The sequence below is a fragment of the Malania oleifera genome, chromosome 1, assembly GCF_029873635.1.
Source record: "Malania oleifera isolate guangnan ecotype guangnan chromosome 1, ASM2987363v1, whole genome shotgun sequence".
NCBI lineage: Eukaryota > Viridiplantae > Streptophyta > Magnoliopsida > Santalales > Ximeniaceae > Malania > Malania oleifera.
The window spans coordinates 2,611,609-2,631,943 of record NC_080417.1 but is presented as its reverse complement, the minus strand read 5'-3'; the positions used below and the strand labels follow the sequence as shown (position 1 = coordinate 2,631,943).

Below are 20,335 nucleotides of genomic sequence, written 5' to 3'. Positions count from 1 at the left end.
AGTCTTAGTAATGCTGCTGCAGCTACTAGAACAGTAGAAATACGTGGTGTTAATTATTTGGGAAGCTCTGGTTAACTTCTACAGTTCTACTCATCATCATCATCATCATCATCACCATCATCGTTATTATAGTTATTAGTATGCAGCATTCTTTTTCTTTGTTGTTCATGAATGTATTTCTTTTGCTCATTGCAAGTATATAGTGACTTCGTATTTGGATCTCCACAGGGCTTCTTTTGTTTTGTGGTTTTGATGGATTTGTGTTTATAATTAATGAACAGGTGGCCGTGTATTTTGGAAATTGAGTTCATTGTGTGCAAGTTTTTAGGCTAACGGCTATACATGATAACTGTACAGGGAAGAAGAACTTGTGGAGCATGCTAAAGCAGTTAAAGTAAGTGCAGGAACAGAGCCTAGTGCGGATCTTGGTCCAGTAATTAGCAAAGAGGTGCAAAGATATTGTAGAAAATTTTGTCAATGTTGTCTGCACTATTGGGAAGAAATGGCTTCGAAAATGAATTTCTCTCCTGACGTATCATAATTTTTTAGGGTGTTATTCTGTATAACTTGCAGTGATGGAGGTCATGATTAACCTTGTGTGTGAAAGTTTACCATTTGAGTGCCTCGGTTCTTGCATATTAATCATACCTTTTGTTTTTTGTTTTTTCTATTTACAGGCTAAGGATCAGTTAGGAAGATTAGTTCAGAGCGCAGTTGAAAATGGTGCTAGACTGGTTCTTGATGGCAGAAATATTGTGGTATTCTTTTCTTCTTCCCTTTTCTAAGATTTTGTATCTTTACCAGATTCTATTTTCACATATTCTCTGGATTAATTTTTTACTTAAACTTCCAAAAAATGCTTGTATTTAATATTTGTAAGTTCTCCCATGTCAATGCTTTGAGGATGAGCCTCAACCCAATGGTAAGGGAGTTACACTTACACTTGAAAAGTCACAGGTTAAAATAATGCAAACAGCCTCTCCAAATGTGGTGGTGAGGCTGTGTACATCATGCCCTTCTGGCCTTCCTAAACTCCCAATATGACATGGGAGCCCTGCGCGCTAGGTGTTGCATTTTGCATTTTTTCCGTTATGTTGATGTTAAACTAGATCCTGGCCTCAAAACCTTGAGCCCCCTAGCAATCGGCAGACAATGTATAATAGACAACTACAACAAGAACAATAACAAAACTTGGATGGGGTCAGCTATATAAATCTTTTTTCAACATTCTGTTTTCAATGTATATCAGGACTGCAAATTAGATATTGACAACACTTTGAAAGGCCAATATTTGCTCGTAGTTAGGGACTCAATGAATTAATGCAGTTAATCACCTTACTATGGTCATGTCTAAAAATGGAGAATTCTTAGGGCCCGTTTGGTATCACTATAAAAAACTATGAAAATGAAAATTAGAAACAAAAACTAACCAGAAATAGAAACTAAAAATTGAAAACTGGCAATTTGTTTGGTTTATATTTCTAAACTAAAACAAATTAAACTCAACTAACAAATGTTCAATTTTGTCCTTGAAAAAGATAAGAACTAAAAATATGATTAAAATAATAAAATTATTAAATAACACAAATTAAAAATATTATAATAAAAAAAAAATATTATAATTCTTTTACTTTCAAAACACTTTACAAGAACAATCTTATTGTTCATGACATTTGAAAAATAGTAAAAATATTTTGTAAATGGATTTCATCATTATTTTAGTTATTTTGAAAATTTATGGACATTTTTATTTAAGTTTTAATTTAAATTCATATGATCATATTATTTTAATTTATATTAAAAAGCATGCGTAAAATGATTGATTTAATCATAAAATTTAATTCTAAGTATTAAAATATTCTGGTAATAGGTTGCCAAAATAATTGAAAACCGTAAAATTTGGTTTTCAGTTTTTTCACAAATAGCTGAAAAACAACAATAAAATTTGAAAATTGGCAACGTAATTAAACACGTTTTATTATTTGTTTCTTCACTGTACAAAAACGAAACAGAAAACAAAAAAGCAAAACGATACACATCCTCAATTTTCAAGTCTCAATATTTGATATATAGAGTTTGAAGTTGTGTCGTCTTTTAGACACATGCATGACTTTGGAAGTAATGTAGAGCATATTGTGATTTGTGGCAAGCTGCTTGGGCTGAAATGTTATATCTTCTCGTGCATCCAAACTTTGGTCAAAACGAAACAGAAAACAAAAAAACAAATTGATAACAAACACACCCTTAATTTATTGGTTGTAGGTCTCGATCTTTGATATATAGAGTTTGAAGTTGTGTTGTCTTTTAGACATTTATGCATGAATTTGGAAGTGATGTAGAGCATATTGTGATTTGTGGCAAGCCGCTTAGGCTGAAATGTTGTATTTGCTTGTGCATCCAAACTTTGGCCTGTGCACCAAGTGATTGAGACCATAGTCCATGAAAGTATGTGCATTTGAGGGTGATATTTTAATATTCTCCATTGTCAAAGCGCAAACCATGGTTCATTTGAGTTCAATTGCATTTTTGTAGTGGGAAAACAATTTCTATTTCATTAATATTTTTATAAATTTTTTTATTAGTGTTTAAGAATAGAAGTAATTATATGTTTCTTTTTAGGTGTGATTTCTATATTATGGTGGTTTTTGACAAAATAATATTTGATTTAGCTTACCTCAATTCATGGGTGTGAGAATGGAAATTGCATTGCTCTCCATTTGTTTCCATAGATGATTCATGATTTTGCAACTGGAATATTTGTAACTGTGCATTTACTATACAGCTGTGGTATTCAATTGGACCTTTGATTAATTAACAGTTTTTTTGATTGGCCTCCAAATTTCTTTAATCAATAGGAGGTCCAATTTTGATTTATGTTCAAGTTAGTGGTGTTATTTTATTAGTTATTGTTGAATAATTGGGTAAAATGGAAGATCTAAGTTCAATGATAGGTCTCTCCCTCTATTTGTAATATATGTCAAGTACAATTGGAATGACCATGATATCCTTACTACCTCTAACAATTAATAATAATGCCAAATGACTAAATAACCATTAACACTCCCCCTCAAGCTGGAGCATATATATCATATGCTTCTAGCTTGTTACAAATGAATTTCATACGAGAACCTCTCAAGGCTTTAGTGAACAAATTAGCAAGTTGAAACTTGGACTTCACATGAGTGGTTGTAATGAGCTTTTGTACAAGTTTCCTTCGAATAAAATGACAATCAACTTCAATGTGCTTTGTCCGCTCATGGAAGACAGGCTTGGAGGCAATATGAATAGTAGCTCGATTATCACACATCAACTCCATAGGTTGAGAATGTGGAAAACTTAGTTCTTTCAACATGTTCTTCAGCCAAATAAGTTCACATGTAGTATGCGCCATAGCTCTGTATTCTGACTCAGCCCTCAACCTAGCCACCACAGTTTGTTTTTTGCTTCTCCAAGACACCAAATTACCATCGACAAAGATACATTACCCGGTTGTGGATCTTTAGCCAGAAGGTGACCCGACCCAATCTGCATCTGTATATCCCTGAATATGAGTGTGACTTTGATCCTAATATAAAAGACCTCTCCTTGGCGCACCTTTGAGATATCTCAAAATGCGAATTACTGCATCCCAGTGACTTGTTCTCGGGGAATCGAGAAACTGACTCGACACTTGTTGTGAAGGATATATTTGGTCAGATGACTGTGAGATAATTCAACTTTTCAACAAGTTCCTCTATACCGATTGGAGTTGGGCAACAAATCACCCACATCTGGCACTAACTTACTATTGGGATCCATGGGTGTATCAATAGGTTTGGATCCTAATAGCCTTGTCTCATCTGAAAGATCAAGAACATACTTTCTTCATGACAATACAGTTCTTGTACGAGATCTCGATACTTCTATACCCAAGAAGTACTTCAATGGTCCCAAATCTTTGGATTGAAACTTACTCAGTAGGAAAAACTTTAAGTCTTAGATGCCTTGATCATCATCACCAGTGATCACAATGTCACCTACATACACAATAAGCAAAATCTTGGTAGATGGTGTATGACGATAAAAAACAGAGTGATCTACTACACATCGATGAAGGCCAAAGTCAAGTATTACAACACTAAAATGGCTAAACCATGCTGTTGGAGATTGTTTTAATCCATACAATGATTTCTTAAGTCGACGTATTGAGCCGGACTACCCTTGAGCAACAAACCCAGGTGGTTGCTCCATATATACTTCCTCTTGAAATCGCCATGCAGGAAAGCATTTTTCACATATAACTGATGTAGAGGCTAATGACAAGTGGTCGCTAAAGAAATGAACAAACATACCGAGGCAAGTTTAGTGATAGGAGAGAATGTGTCTGAATAATCCAAACCATACGCTTGAGTATACCCCTTAGCAATGAGGTGGACCTTCAAATGAGCCACAGAACCATCAGGATTGACTTTCACATTGTACATCCAGCGACAACCAACCACAGACTTCTCAGAGGACGAGGTACCAAATCCTAATTATCATTATCATGTAGTGCACGCATATCTTCAACCATTGATGTCGTCCACCCAGAATGAGATCGAGCTTCAAAAATATGTTTTGGAAGAGCATTGGAAGACAAAATACTAACAAAAAAGTAATAAGAGGGTGACAAGAAATCAAAACAAACAAAATTAGAGATCGGATGTTGGGTACAAGTGTGTTTACCTTTTTGAACATTTATAAGAGGATCCACATAATGGGAAACAAGATCATCCAACGAGGGAATTAGAGGCACAATAGTAGAAGCTGAAGGAGGCATTTTCCCTTGAACCACCATGTGTAAACCTGCAAATTGGGGCGATCCAAGTGACGAGGACTCAAACTGGATGAAGATGTAGGAGGATTGGGCATAGATACTAGGTTTGGATATGGAAGGCAAGGCAGAGGAAGAGACTTATTAAGGTCAACAGAACTCAAGGGATCAGAGTAGTATGGTGGAGAGTCAAAGAAGGTGACATCAGTAGAGACAAAAAACCGATGTAAAGTAGTACTATACCATCAATATCCTTTTTGAGTATAGGAATAGCCAAAAAAGATACATTTGATAGCATGAGGATCCAACTTATCCATTCCTTGAGTTAACTGATGGACAAAGGACACACAGTTGAATATACAAGGAGGAAGGGAGAACAAAGGAACCTTAAGGAAGATAACTGAATATGGGATTTTGCTGCCAATGACAAAGGATGGCATTTTATTGACGAGGGAGCGAGCTGTGAGCGCAGCATCACTCCAAAAAACTTTGGGAACATTCATTTGATACAATGGGGTACGAGTGACTTCAAGAATATGTTTGTTTTTCTGCTTTGCAACCCCATTTTGTTGTGGAGTGTGGGCACAAGAGGACTGGTGGATCATACCAGAGCTAGTCATATAAGTACTGAATTGGGTGTTGAAGCACTTCTTAGCATTATCATTGCGAATTATTCTGACTAGCATATCAAATTGAGTCCTTATTTAGGAACACAAGGCACAAAAGACATCAAACAACTCGGAACAATCTTTCATTAAAATAACCAAGTCATCCTAAAGTAGTCATGAACAAATGTAACAAAGTACTGAAACCCCAACTTTGATGTGACACGACTAGTATCCCAAATATCGGAATGGAATAGCATGAAAGGACCAACCACTCGTTTGTCTGCTTGGGAAGCAAAGGGAACATGATGATGCTTGCCCAATTGACAAGACTCAAACTCAAGATTAGACATAGAACTCAATGTAGGAACTAGCTGTTTCAACTTGTCCAAGAACGAATGACCAAGGCGACAATGGATCTAAAGTGGTGTAGTTGCGACTGTGCAGGCAATGGGTGGAGAAGGCAACTCAAAGTAGTAAAGTCCACGAGCCTTACGTCTTGTACCAATTGTCTTACTCATCTTCAGATCCTACATAACAACAGAATCAGGAAAGAATGTGATAGAACAATTTAGTGACTTTGTAAGCTTACTAATTGACATGAGATTGAAAGGAGATTTAGGAATGTAAAAGGCAGAAAAAAAAGAGATGGAAGGAGTAGGATTTATTGTTCCTATCTCCTTAACAGCGATAGTGGACCCATCAGCAAAAGTAACTTGAGGTCGATTTTTAGGATACTGGAGATTAGAATAGAAGTTGGTTGCACCTGTTATATGGTCAGCGGCAGCAGAATCAATAACCCAAGGACTAGTAGGAAGGATACCAGATGAAATACAGACTGTAGGATTACCTTTCTGGGCAAAAAGACGTAATGTGATAAGATGCTTGTTAAGATGACTGATACTGTAGAAACCTTGAATACTCCTCCTCTAATATAGTCATATTACGTGGTTCACTCAAACAAGTGATTACTGATTAATGAAGGAATACTTTTGGGATTTGCAAACTCCATCCCAACATTCACAAACTCAGATCAATGACCATAAGATTAATTGTTGGAACAATCGAAACAACCACGAACAAGGTGACCAACCATGAACAAGTCACAAATAAATCAGTACAAGACTGCCACAGCATCAAGAAACTCAAAAACAGCCCCAAGAAAGCAACTTACAGCACTGAAACAATTGTGGAAGTGAACCACTGAAGCTACCATGGAGAAATCACCAACTAACTTATATTACACTGCCATAGCCTCACAAAAAAAAGAGCTTATGAGCACTGTCACTGCTCCAAGAAAGTCACCAATGACTGTTACTAACACCAAACAACTGACAAATTACCACGAGTGCATGGTTAAACAAAGATTGGATCTTTGAGCAAAACACATGTCCAATATTTTGATATATGAAAGGAATTAGATCATTGAATCAAAAAGAAAAAAAGGGCACAGAAAATCCCACTGTTTCTGACCCACTAAACTCAATAAGCATTGATAAACTGCTTCATGAGGCATCAAACAACCATTCCTTGGGTGCCGCACTTGAGAAATTAAAAAAGATGAGATCTTTGGGCCAAAAACATCAAGAAAAACTCCAAAAACATGTTAATAGAGAGATTGGATCACTGCTGGATCATTTCAGGTCAAAACAATGCCTGAAAGTGGCTTCATGCGCCTGTGTGTGGGGTTGTCCCTGGTAGCCTTCATCCGGCACGTGAAGGCGCATGGGACACTGCCTGGAGGTGGGATTTCAGAGGGAGGCAGATCAGCAGTATCTGTGGGTGACTATGGTGTTGGTTCTGACAAATCGATAGTGGATTTGATGTTCTCGAACTGGCAGTGTTGACCAGAAAATTCCAGCGACTGGTTTGAATTCCTGCTGTTGCTGGCTGTTTTCTAGGTTTATAGTATCGCTGAAAAATCTTCTATGATGATGGACATGCGGCGGATTTTAGGTTTCAGGTCTCAGGTCTCAGTTTGATGGTGGTTGTAACACTTGGGATTGCTCTGATACCATGTTGAGTAATTGGGTAAAATGGAAGACTTAAACTCAATGATAGGTCTCTCACTCTATTTGTAATATATGTCAAGTAAAATGGAATGACCATAATATCCTTACTAACTTGCACTTATTACAAACCAAACTCTTAACAATTAAAAATAATGCTAAATGACTAAATAACCATTAACAGTTATAAAAATATTTCTGGTTGTGTTTGAAAATCTACAGGGGGGAAAATCCAGTTTTATTGTCTATATCATTTCTAAGAATAGTAATATTTGTTGGAAGCAAAGTGGAGTCATCAACGAAATGGAATTTTGATGGATATTGTTAATGGTTTCTTTTCTTGAAACTCCAAGTGATCCTACCGTTCTTCTTAACAAGGCATTTTAAATTAAATGCAGTTGGCTTCAATGCGCTCTCTCTCCCATCTTGATTATGAATTTACTTAGGTTCCCTTGTCATCCTGCGTAGTTATAGTTCCCCCTTTTTTAATCCTAGGACTAGCCATGTCAAGGGGCAAACATTGTTAGGGATATGCAAATATCATATAGGTGGCCAATTATGATAGGTATTATATAAATGGACACAGTTAAAATGTTTTGCAAAATCAAATGGACCAAGTGATGCGAAAAAAAAAAAAAAAAAATAATCAGCTATAAAACTGTGTTAAGAGACAGCCAGAGAACTTCATTCCTCTTAAGCATCCAAATAGTTGTGCTGAAGATGGACTGAAGTTTGCATCACATGCAAATGCAAGACCTCAATTTTCTCAATAAATTGCTTCTGTTGCTCAGTTTCAATATTCATATTTAAGGTTGTTTTTTTTCTATACCATATTGCACTTTGGGGAGCATAAGTTATCTTTGTTAACATTTCATTGCACATCTTCCATTTTCTCACTCATCTAAAATGCATGAATGTTTTGATTATCCTTTTATTATTGTTTATTCTCTCTCTCTCTTTCTTAATTTGATGCCTTATTTTGAGCGCATTGCCGAGCAAAGAGTGGGTTGGATTTCAATGCTTACGTCATGTGCACCTGTTTGTGCAGCACACACATGTTTGTGTGCAGTTAAGAAGGAACACATGTTTGTGTGCTGTTAAGAAGGAACAAAAAGCTTTTACAGTTTGCCTCTTAAATGCTTATTCTGAAATGTTTTGAAATTTCTTTCGCAGGTTCCAGGATATGAGAACGGAAACTTTGTTGGCCCTACCATCTTATGTGATGTTACAACCAGCATGGAGTGCTACAAGGTATTGCTTTTTGTGCTTGGATTTCAAATATTATTGTTTCAGAATAAATTGATATGATTTTCAGTTGAAGAAATGAACAAAAGCATTTTTGTCATATTCTTGATGACACTACAATCTTGTGTCAAGCAGGAAGAAATTTTTGGACCAGTTCTCCTTTGTATGCAGGTATTGCTATATCAGTTGTGTTTCTTATGATCCTGTTTTATGGATTAATCTGGAGATTGGTTTAACATATTTTTCTGTTGTTTGATTTCCAACAGGCTGACAGCCTCAATGAAGCCATAACCATTATTAATAGAGACAAGTATGTGCCTCAACTCTTTTCTCCTCTTGATTTCTGATGTGCCCTTAACTCTCTTAACGTGTTTATATGTTGAGCGGAAAATTGGCCACGAGTAATATGGTCTTCGGATTTCACTGTTTTTTAATGTGTACAAGTTGAGCCCAAAATTGGGCTTGACTGATGTGGTTTGGTGGCATGCTTTCATTAATTATTTCTCTCTCTCTCTCTCTCTCTCTCTCTCTCGCATTCCATACATGATATACCATGGATGCTGTGATCCCCTTTTTAACTTCTACTATCACAGTGAATGGTAGTGAGAGAAGCAAGTGAGAATAGCAAATTCTTTTAGATAAAAACCCCAAGGTAGTGTTTGGGAGCATGAATTTCGTGGATTTGGATTTGTCTAGATTTAGAAGAAATACAATACAATTTTATATTATGTTTTGTCTAAATCCATACAACTCCAAATCCAAAGTCTGAATCCATTGCTCCAAAAGGCAGGGTAATATTTTTTTTTCCTTTTAATAAGAAAAAATAATTATATTAACAGCAGAACAGAAAGTACAATGAAGGAGAACGGGATGTCCTCCCAGCAAAAAAGTGAAAGACAGCCGAAAAAATTACAAAAGTAATAACAACAGCGCTGCCTGCCCGTCTCTAACAAGACTGTGTAACGACAAACCCTGAAAAACCTGAGACAATGGACCCACATAGAGGCTAAAAAGACAGCTCTATTCCCACAATGAAACCAGGGAAGTTATGCTATCATTGAAGTTTCTTGCATTTCTTTTGACCATAATGTCCACAAAATAGCAGACACAGCACTATGCCAAAACAATTCTCCTTTCCTGCTCTTACCAAAACTCCAGTAATATGATTTACTAGTTCGAGAAATATGCTCATAAAAAATATCAAGGAATTATATCATGTTAAAGTGCATCTGGATTTGTATTATTAATCAAAATCCTTCGAAGTAATCTCTGCTTTGTATTATTGTCCTCCACTTACAGGCATGTTAATGGAGCTTCGATATTTACCACATCTGGAGTTGCTGCAAGGAAGTTCCAGAATGAAGTTGAGGCTGAGCTGGTAAGCATCCCTTTTTATCTGGCATGCCAACATGAGAATGTGTTTGAGACTGTCTGTCAGTAGTTGCTAACTTGCTCTTCATTTTGCACATGAACGTCTAGGTTGGAATTAATGTTCCTGTCCCTGTTCCTGTCCCACTTCCATTTTCCTCATTTGATGGGCCCAGGACTTCGTTTGCAGGAGATCTTAATTTCTGCGGTATAATATAATCTCAATCTCTCTCTCTCTCTCTCTCTCTCCTCTATGTGTTTTGCATGTATGAGATTGTGCACACTAATGGACCCATCTTCAGTTCCTTCCCTCTTCTGACTAAAAATGTTCCTACTCTTCCTCCCCCTCCCATTCCCTCTTTTTCTGTTCCTCAATTTCAGGAAAGGCAGGTGTACAATTTTACACTCAGATTAAAACAGTTGCACAACAATGGAAGGATGTACCGAATGGGGGAGTTTTGTTACATGTACCTCCAACAACGGAGACGGATACAACAAGTCGAGGGGTGTCCATACCTCTGCCTTCAACTTCCGAGAGTGATTTACCAAGCAGAGAAGTGTCACCAGCGGTGCAGGCCCAACCTGAGGATGTACCAGGTTGCAGATTGTCTCTACCCATACCTCCAACATCTGAGATGGATGTGCCAAACCAAGGAGCATCTGTGCGTACATCTGATAGTGATTTGCCAACTCAGAGTGTATCACCAGTCGTTCTTCCATCTGAAAGGGAATTACCAAACCAGGAGGCGTCACTGCCTATGCCTGCAGCAAATGAGAAGGATTTACGAAGTCAGAGAGTGTCATTAGTCATGCCTCAAACATCTGAGAGGATCTATATGCCTCAAGCACATCAGTGGAATGAAACTCCACATCCGCCTTCACAGAGGACTGAAACTATTCCTCCAACTTCGGATAGGGTTTATGTGTCTCCAGCATCTCAGAGGACTGATCATATGGTTTCATCATCTCAGAGGACTGAGCATATGGTTCCATCATCGCAGAGGACTGATACTGCGATAACCTCAACATCTGAGCGGACGTATATGCCTCCAGCATCTCAGAGGACAGATGCTGCAATGACTTCAACCTCAGAGCGCATATACATGCCTCTGGCATCTATGAGGAGCGATACCATGAGTATGATGTCACAAAGGAGTGATGCCATCATACATCAGAGTTCAGAGAGAATGTACATACCCGCAGCACCTCACAGGAATGACAATCTTGGCCAAACATCTCAAAGGACTGATGGTATCATGCGCCCTTCTGAGAGGGTATACATCCCTGCTCCGCCTCACAGGAGTGATGGTGTGTGTCCAACAATACAAAGGGCAGACATGGCCATGCACCTAACTTCCGAGAGACTATACATGCCTACGACTTCACATAGGAATGACGGTATGGCTCTTGCTTCTCAGAGGCCTGATGCCATGCCAAATGCAGAGAGGCTGTACATGCCAGCTATGGTCAAGAGAAATGAGGGTATGCCCTTAACAGCCGAGAGGTTATACATGCCTGCAACATCCCAGAGGATGTATACGCAAAACCCAATGATTTCTATGGACGACTATCCTAGTCAGGGAGTGTCAATGACACTGCCAACATCTCAGAGATTATAGGGTCAATTTATTCTTTTCTTTTTAGGTATCCAATAGGCAAAGTGAACAATAATTTTTTTTTTTCAATATAAATGCCCATATTTTTTTTTTTCTTTTTGCATATTCTATTCTCTATATTCTTTGGCATTTTTTTTTCCCTATGGAAAAAGAACTTCGGGTAATATGCCTGGCTAAACGACAGCACATCCATAATTGGGTGCTCTGCAAGGGGAAGATTAAAACATAGTAATAATAATTCAATTTTCGAAGAATTTTGGATTATGGTGGTGGACAATTTGAGGATAGCTATGAAATCCGTCGGTCACATTCATTTCAACTTGTAACGTTACATATTTCTCCCCAAAAGACCATTAGTTGACAAATTGGACATGAGATCTCACATTTACCCTTTTGCATGAAATTCGAGGGCAGTTTCAAACTAAATTTTATTTTCTTCAATAGTAGGAAATGGAGAGAAGAAAAGAGAAGAAATGAATATCTTACTATGTGTCTCCTTTGGTTCATGTAGGATGGAAGAAAAAAAAAAAAGAGCAGAGAGAAGGAAACAAATAAATAATGGTCATTTTGTGTTTAATAGTTTGAGAATTTGAATGAAAGTAGTATAAAGCTATTGTCTTGTTCTCTCTTATTTTGAAACTTGTGTATATGTTGTTTGAACTATTGTACATAGTATAATTGGAATAATTTGTATACACTTAGTGTACATATTTAGCATATTAGGAAACATTCATTAATTTAGAGAAGTAAATCATTTGTCTGAAAAATCTATTGATGATAAATTAACTGCTACAATATCATTAATGTTGTAGTATATAAGATTTTTACATGGCTACAAACATAATTACCATTGCAAGATTGTTCTTAAGTTTTGCTCCTAATGTTTCTCTTTCTTATGTATTATACTCTTAATGTCAGTCTTTGGTCATTTAGTAAGATATGAGTCGAGTTCCAAAGTGTAATGGTGGAGTGTCAAGGGTATCAACAATAATTGGGCTCGAATATAAAGAACCATATACAAGATGAGAAGAAGGGTTGGATAGAGTCAAGGTAGCTAAATCAAAATTATTATTTGATTCAATTGACCTCTTCGATCATTATAAAAATATGGCACTTAAAAGGGGTTTGAAGTTACAAAGCAAAGTGCAAGGAAGGATGATTTAGAGAATTTTTGATATTTGTCTTCTGCATGTGGTGGGTCTCCCAAATTCAATCTTGACAATGGAAACATGCTCAACACAAACTTGATAACAAAGATATATTGTTATGTAAAAATAAATGCTAGCATATTTTTCAATGGAAGAAAAAAAATGAATTAAGACATTCTTAAACATGTTTACTGAACTAAGTAGTGGTGTGTAAAAAAGTTCTAATTCTTTGGTTGTGGAGTCTAGAGAGTATGAAAATTGCCCTTCCTTGGAAAGAGATTGTAAGAATTTTGTGCAAAGAGCAAGACGTTTACATGACTTCCAACTTCTTTGCCATAGATTTAGATGAGGAAGGTTGTCTTAAGAATGTCTTAGGTCGATGGAAGGCGGCAAAAGGCATAAATTGTTTTGAGCAGGAATAATTTGTTACATGACTTGCAAACAACATTGAGATGTCATTTCCATTGTTCAAATTGCATTGTTATCATTATTGATCCATTCTTCAAATTGTGGTTTTGTATCATGCAAAACCACTAATACCTTTATGTGGTTGTTTCCTAGCTGAATAGAATGCGTGGGTGGCCACCCTCCTAATGCAATCATCATCGATTACGACCAAGCAATGTAAAATGCCATTAAATTATCTTTCTAAATACCAAACACTAGTGATTTTTGTGACACACAACGATAATATTATCGACAAACATACAATATGAGTCATTCAAGAGTGCCCTTTAGAATGGAGTCTATGACTCAGTGTCATGGTAGAATTTAAAAAAAAGTTGTGACATCCATTTACTGAGAAATACTAAATTAAAAAAAAAAATATGAAAGAAAGAGCGACTGGCTTGTTCTATGCAAAACAAACGCCACTAATTAATGAACTCGAACATATGTGAAGATAACTTTTATGCATGTATGCATTCTTTGATGTGTGCGTGAATTCAAAGATAACCTTAAAGCAATTTAATGAATAGTATAAGTATGCACTACAATTGAGGAAGATTTTAAGATTCTTAAACATGTTTACCAAATCAGTACTGATGTGTCAAAAAGTACCATTTCTAAGTTTTAAAGTCTAGAGATTATGAACATTGCCCCTCCTTGGAAGGAGATCACAAGAATTTTGTGCAAAGGGCAAGACATCTACATGACTTTCAATTTTTTTACTATAGATTTAGATGAGGAAGGTTGTTGTTATGGGATAGAAATGTCAAATGACCTCCAATGAACTTTTCGATCTCGACCAACTGAAAAATGATGAAATAAGAGTGGCTTGGAGGACCCGGAGTGTACTCTAGGGGATCTCTCTGATGCCTAAGTAAGGGATTGACTTGAGAGGTTGTAAGCAACAGTAAAATAAGTTAGGATGATCTATCTTACCTCTTTGTAGTGCTCCCCTTTTATATTGGCGAGGTTTGACTCTTAGGAGATTCACCATTTATGAGCGTGTTTATGGCGCTCAGCGTGAATCCCTCTGGTTATTATAGCGTTGGTGTAGATCGCTCCGGTCATTATGGCGCTGGCGTCAATTGCTCTGACCGAACAATTGACTTGGGTGGTAACTGCCCTCATCAATGCTCAGCTCTAGTCTCCCATTGACTTATGGTAGGTGATATATTTAGGGTATATCAGTTGCCCCCCTTAGTTTCAAATTTTTGGAGCTAGTTTCCTAAAGTTTGAAAGTTGTCATGTATATATATATATTTGCAACTTGAAGAGCTATCTTCCTATATATGGCTTTCCGAGCCGAAGGATTTACGGCTTGCCAAGCTGACGTTGGTGGGTAGTCGGTTTATCCGAGTCGGTGTTCGTTGTCATTTTGGCTCAACCGAGCCGATCGCTTGCTTGTTACGTGGCATGCTGAGCCGATTGTTGATGAGTTTGTGGCTTGCTGAGTCAAGTACGCTGCGGTGTCGGCTTAAACCGAGCTGGTTATTAATGAGTAAGCGGCTTTTGAGCCGAGACTGTTGCAATGTCGACTTTTACCGAGCTAGTTATTGATGAGTATGCAGCTTCTGAACCGAGACTATTGCAATATCGGCTTATCCGAGTCAACTTTTCTGGGTATGCGGTTTCTTGGGCCGAGATTGAGATAGTGTCAACTTTTCTGAGCTATTTGTTGTTGGGTATTTGGTATCGTACTGTTTTTCAAGTGGCATTTTGTGCCGAGCAGCTCTTCGAGAGCATTTCATGCCGAACAACTCTTTGTGAGGCTTTTTGTGCCGAGTGGCTCTTTAAGGGGCATTTTCGTGCCGAGTAGCTTTTCAAGGACATTTTTTGTCGAGTAGCTCTTGAAGAGACATTTTATGCAGAGCAGCTCTTAAAGGGGCATTTCGTGTCGAACATCTTTTTGTGAGGCTTTTTTGTACCGAGTGGCTCTATGAGAGCATTTTTTTCGCTAAGCAGCTCTATGAGGGCATTTTTTTCCGAGCAGCTCTTGGAGAGGCATTTTATGCCGAGCAGCTCTTAAAGGGGTAGTTCGTGTTGCAGTTCTTTGCAAGGATTTTACCTTAACTTCGTGGGTTTTGCTCATCGCTTGGGCTGTCTTCCGGCCTCAGTTGGGCTGGTTCTTCTTTGCCTAATGAGCTATGCTCATCTTTTGGGCTGTCTTTCAGGCCTCATGAACGTTGCTCATCAGTTAGACCGATTTTTTCAGTTGGACCGATTTTTCTTTGCCTAATGAGTTGTGTTCATCTTTTAGGTTTTCTTCGGGCCTTATGAGCATTGCTCATCAGTTGAACTGATTTTTATTTGCTTAATGAGTTGTGCGCATTTTTTGGGCTATCTTCGGTCCTCAATTGGGCCGATTTTTCTTTACCTAATGAGTTGTGCTTTTCTTTTGGGCTGTCTTTGGGCCTTATGAGAGTTGCTCATTAGTTGAACCAATTTTTCTTTACCTAATAAGCCGTGTTCATATTTTGGGCCATGGGTCGGTTTTTCTTTACCTAATGAGCGGTGCTTATCTTTTGAGCTGTCTTCGGGCCTTATGAGTGTTGCTCATCATTTGGGCAGATTTTATTTCACCTAATAAGCCATGCTCATCGTTTGGGCTACCTTTGGGCCCTGTGAGCTTTGCTCATCATTTGAGCCTTTTCTTCATGCCTCATGAGTTGTACTCATTTGTTTGGGCTGTCTCTTTAGTAATATTTTGGTAATTTATCTACTAGAGAACTTTACTGTGATTTTCAAATGATAAAACAAGTTGCTCCCATTATTTCATTATTTAATCAAAATAAAAGTTGACACCAAACGGCTAGTTATGGGTTTCACAGTGCCATTTTCATCTTTTCACGAAAATTATAATATTTACTTCATCATAGCTTTAATTTTATGGAAGTCGAGCGTAAAAAGTAGGTTCTTGCTAAAAGAAACCAACTTGAAGGAGAAAAGTCCATACTTTGAGAATTAGGCAAGGATGACAGGTCCATTCCTGACATTCTTTGCTAACTTCAGATCTGGATCTCCATTCCTGGCATTCTTTGATAGCTTTGAGAGAAGGAATTTCTAGCTAAATCTTGGGGATACGTTTCATTGTGTGCTGTAGGCTTGTTTGGATCTAGATTTGGATCACTCGAACTCTCACTAACATCGTGTCACTGCGAAACAGGGGCGACTTCATCCTTCTCCCATATGCCTATTTGGCTCACTGCTCGATCAGTTCACCAAGATTCTAAATTGCAAATACCCATTCCATCACCTCACAATCTTCTTACCAAGCTTTGAAATTCAAATGGGTTGGCCGAATGCACAGTGGGGTGGCAATAATGACTCTTGCACATGCATGTACGTTGAACAGTGAATTTGAAATTGCAATTAGAAATTTAAGTTTGAAATTGCAACATAGACCACCGCAACAGTGCGCTGAACAGTGAGCGAACACTAGAATCAAACAGAATTGCAACTTCAACCACTGCAACAATGCGCTAAACATTGAAATTGCACAATTGTAGCAACTACAATCGGCAGAACTCCAAAAAGCAAAATCGAGCTCCTTAGTGACATTTTGTCAAGCACCAAGAGCCCAATCAGCCGAACAATCTACACCATAATCAAAACAAACAGTAACAAAATCATTGTCGCCAACAGTAGACATCTCGCAGATCTCAATCTCACACTTCAATTTTCCATGGGCATGAATCACTTCCAAATTTGTGCTCGCAACCCCATGTCCTAAAAATCCAACATGGGACTCATGAAGCAATTGGGATATAATCGAATAATTTGGGGTTTTAGATGCCATGGATGACACGACAATAGACTGCGAAGTCTATAACACTGCATGCTCACTTGTAGTGCTCTTAGCCAAAAATGATCGAACACTTAGTTTACACACGTCTAAACCCTTTGAAACAAATCTATCGCGAATCCATTTTGAATCCCAATTGATATTTAAAATACTAGAACTCACATATTTAATCCTAATGAAATCAAAACTATGAAAACCTATCGAATTGAACAGCTATCCCAGAATCATAGTGTCATTGTCCTCGCCATCGGAGCTGTAATCCTTGTAGATCCAAACTTTCTTCGACTTGACAGACTCAATATGGGATTCCTCATTGCCTTCTGTAACCAAAGATTCAAAGGCGCATACATCTTGACTTCCCTTAATCTTTGTGTGTTTGTCAACAAACAGATAAAAAATAAAGGGCCAATAAAATTGAACAAAGCAACGGAGGGGTTGTCATTCAACCCTAAAGCAAATCGGAATTCAAAATCTCGTCACTCCTCAGTTTGAACAGATCTACTACTGCTACTGCAAGTCGTAACGTTCTGGGCCATCGAAACATGAGAATCAAAAATATTAATGCGGTTGGCTTCCACATTGATTCGGAAAAGAGTCCTCAGAACATGGAAATCTTCGTCATCACCAATAGTGACAACAATAAACGATTTGCATTATGTCTTCTCCTTTCCACTTATTCTGATTTAAGCTTTCAGAATGAAGGAGATATCTTCAGAACACTTCACCATTTCTTTCTTTCTGATCTAGATCTTCTTCAAAACTAGATCTAAAGAAACCTCCCTTTCGGTCGAACTCCTTTGGTCCTTATGGACTACCTCCACAAATGAATGCTTCGACTTCTTCTTGATCCAAGTGGATCAATTTTCTCTCTTACCCTCGATGAAATCCAGGGCAATTTCAATATCCTTTTTCAGGATTGAATTCTTTGTGAGATTCACAGACTTACAGGATTTGCGTTTCATAGTCTGCGAAATCAAAATTCAGCGAGCGTGGAATCAGCGCATGGGGAGTGTCCATCCTGGAGAGGTATGAGAGCTTCTTTCTCTAACTCCCCATTCGAACGCCCTCTTTTTGTTGTAGCTTCTAGTGCTCCGACGCACCTGCAATTCTGCCTGCTGATCATGTTGTGGCAGAGGCGGAAGCCTCTGCTTAAAAGAGACCAAATCGATCTTTTAGAAGAGACTGAGCTTCTTATCGTAAATGGACTTCTTGGAGGCATTTGAGAGGACGACCCAGGAGTCGGCGATGAGCTTGAAAGCGGTGTCGGCAAAGGGGAACTTGTTTCTGTCTGGGTGGAGGAGCAGGGCTAGTCGCTGGTACTGTTTCTTGATGAGATTGAGGTCATCGCAGCGGCGCTCGATTGTACCAGTCGTGGTGGTTGTTGATATGCTTTTCGGAGGCAAGGAGGACTTTGGTGACAACCAGAATCTAATCGGAGCCTTCCAAAAGTGGCTCTATCTCTTAGACCGGGACGACAAAGTCTTTAGAGCTGCCGAGATCGCGGTTGTGCAAAATATTCTCTGCGATACCTAGAAGGTGTTCGGCTTCGACTCGGTTAGTGCCGAGGGCAATGGATGTAGCGGCGGCAGTGGAGGTGAAGGTGGAGGCGGAGGTGCCTTCTAGCATTTTCAAACGCTTCTCCTCACACTAGCTCGCAGGGAAACGCAGGGAGAGATCAAGCCAATGCATCGACTCCTCCAAATACTCTGTTGTCATGATTCACCTATGGAAGATCGGAAGTAAATGAAAACCTCCCATAAGCGTTCACAAATGGTGCTAACTGTTGCGGGATAAAAATATCGAATGACTTCCGATAAACTTTTTAATCTCGATCACTTAAAAAAGGATGAAATAAGAGTGACTTGGAGGACCCGAGATGTACTTCGAGGGATCTCTTTGATGCCTAAGTAAGGGATTGGTTGGAGAGGTTGTAAGCAACAGTCGAATAAGTTAGGATGATCTATCTTACCTCTTTGCAGTGCTCCTATTTTATATTGGCGAGATTTGACTTTTAGGAGATTCACCATTTATGAGTGTGTTTATGGCACTGAGCATGAATCCCTCCAGTTATTACAACGCTGGCATAGATCGCTCTGGTCATCATGGCGCTAGCGTCAATTGCTTTGTCCGAACAATTGACTTGGGTGGTAACTGCCCTCTTTAATGTTGGACTCTAGTATCCCCTTGACTTATGGTAGGTGACATATTTGGGGTATATGAGTTGTCTTAAAAATCTGTCTTTGACGCCGCAACCACTTGTTTGAGAGTAGAGAGATTTTATACAAACATATTTTCACATTGTCCACACATTGGAGAATTCATGTTAATCCTTTAAGATACATTTTTCATCTATTGAGGAAAGTTTTGAAAAAAAATACTAAATATAGATAAAGGTTTTAACACAAAATAAACAAAAGTTGTTTCAAAATGTGATCCACAAAATGATTTAGAAGCTTGCTATTAAAAATTTGTGTATTAGCATAAGCTTGTATCACCAATGTCTTTATATTGGGATATTCAATTACCTTGAGTAAAACCTTACAATACTGTTTATATTGATAAATTTATGCATATTAAATGTAGACATAGTTGTATAAACATAACATAAGAGGGAGTCATAATGATTGATTTTATTAGATAGAATTAAAAATTAAGAAATTATTAAGCACATTTGGTGTATCGTGATTGCTACACTAAGATTAATACGATTTTACCATGTGTATGGTTTGTTAGATAAAAAATAATTATAATTGCCTCATTCAATTAAAATATAAAGATATAGTGAAATTGTAATGGTTCTAATGCTCCATCAGTGTATACGAATACTTAATATTTTCTCTTAAATTTGATAAATCTATTAATCAAAAAATAATAAAGTAATAAGGGTACATGAATGATAAATATTTCTTTTAAATTTGATACATCTTTTAATAAAAAATTTAGGACATGGCCTACTAAACAATCTACAAGAATGGAGAATACAAAATTCACAATAATGAAAAAAATATTAACTTAATGAATGCAAATTTGAGTCATTGAAATTTATAGAACTAATGTTTCTCTATCCATCCCATTTTTGTCTAACAATAATTTCATTTTTTTTTCCCCGGCAAAAAAGAAAGAGCCAATGGTACCATAAAAAGGAAGGTATGGGTCAAAGGGCTAAAGGATGAAGAAGAAGAAGAAGAAGAAGAAGAAGAAGAAGAAGAAGAAGAAGAAGAAGAAGAAAGCCGCAGCAGCAGAAACAGTACAATGCAATGGCCAAACTCACTCAGGCTATCAACCGTTCATCCATTAATGACT

The 20,335-nt window shown here is 37.7% G+C and overlaps 1 protein-coding gene across 7 annotated transcripts in view; it reads left to right on the top strand.

Annotated features, from left to right (window-relative positions):
* LOC131153671 (methylmalonate-semialdehyde dehydrogenase [acylating], mitochondrial-like) overlaps window positions 1-11,737 on the top strand; it is a 45,608-nt gene extending 33,871 nt beyond the window's left edge. For all 7 annotated transcript variants that reach the window (XM_058106132.1, XM_058106136.1, XM_058106125.1 and 4 more), the window contains 8 exons: window positions 358-448; window positions 678-758; window positions 8,580-8,657; window positions 8,787-8,822; window positions 8,918-8,961; window positions 9,951-10,029; window positions 10,131-10,227; window positions 10,401-11,737. In XM_058106132.1, the coding sequence (XP_057962115.1) occupies window positions 358-448; window positions 678-758; window positions 8,580-8,657; window positions 8,787-8,822; window positions 8,918-8,961; window positions 9,951-10,029; window positions 10,131-10,227; window positions 10,401-11,638 (1,744 nt within the window). In that variant the 3' untranslated portion in view covers window positions 11,639-11,737. The remainder of the gene's footprint in view (window positions 1-357; window positions 449-677; window positions 759-8,579; window positions 8,658-8,786; window positions 8,823-8,917; window positions 8,962-9,950; window positions 10,030-10,130; window positions 10,228-10,400) is intronic.
* Window positions 11,738-20,335: the final 8,598 nt, after the last annotated feature.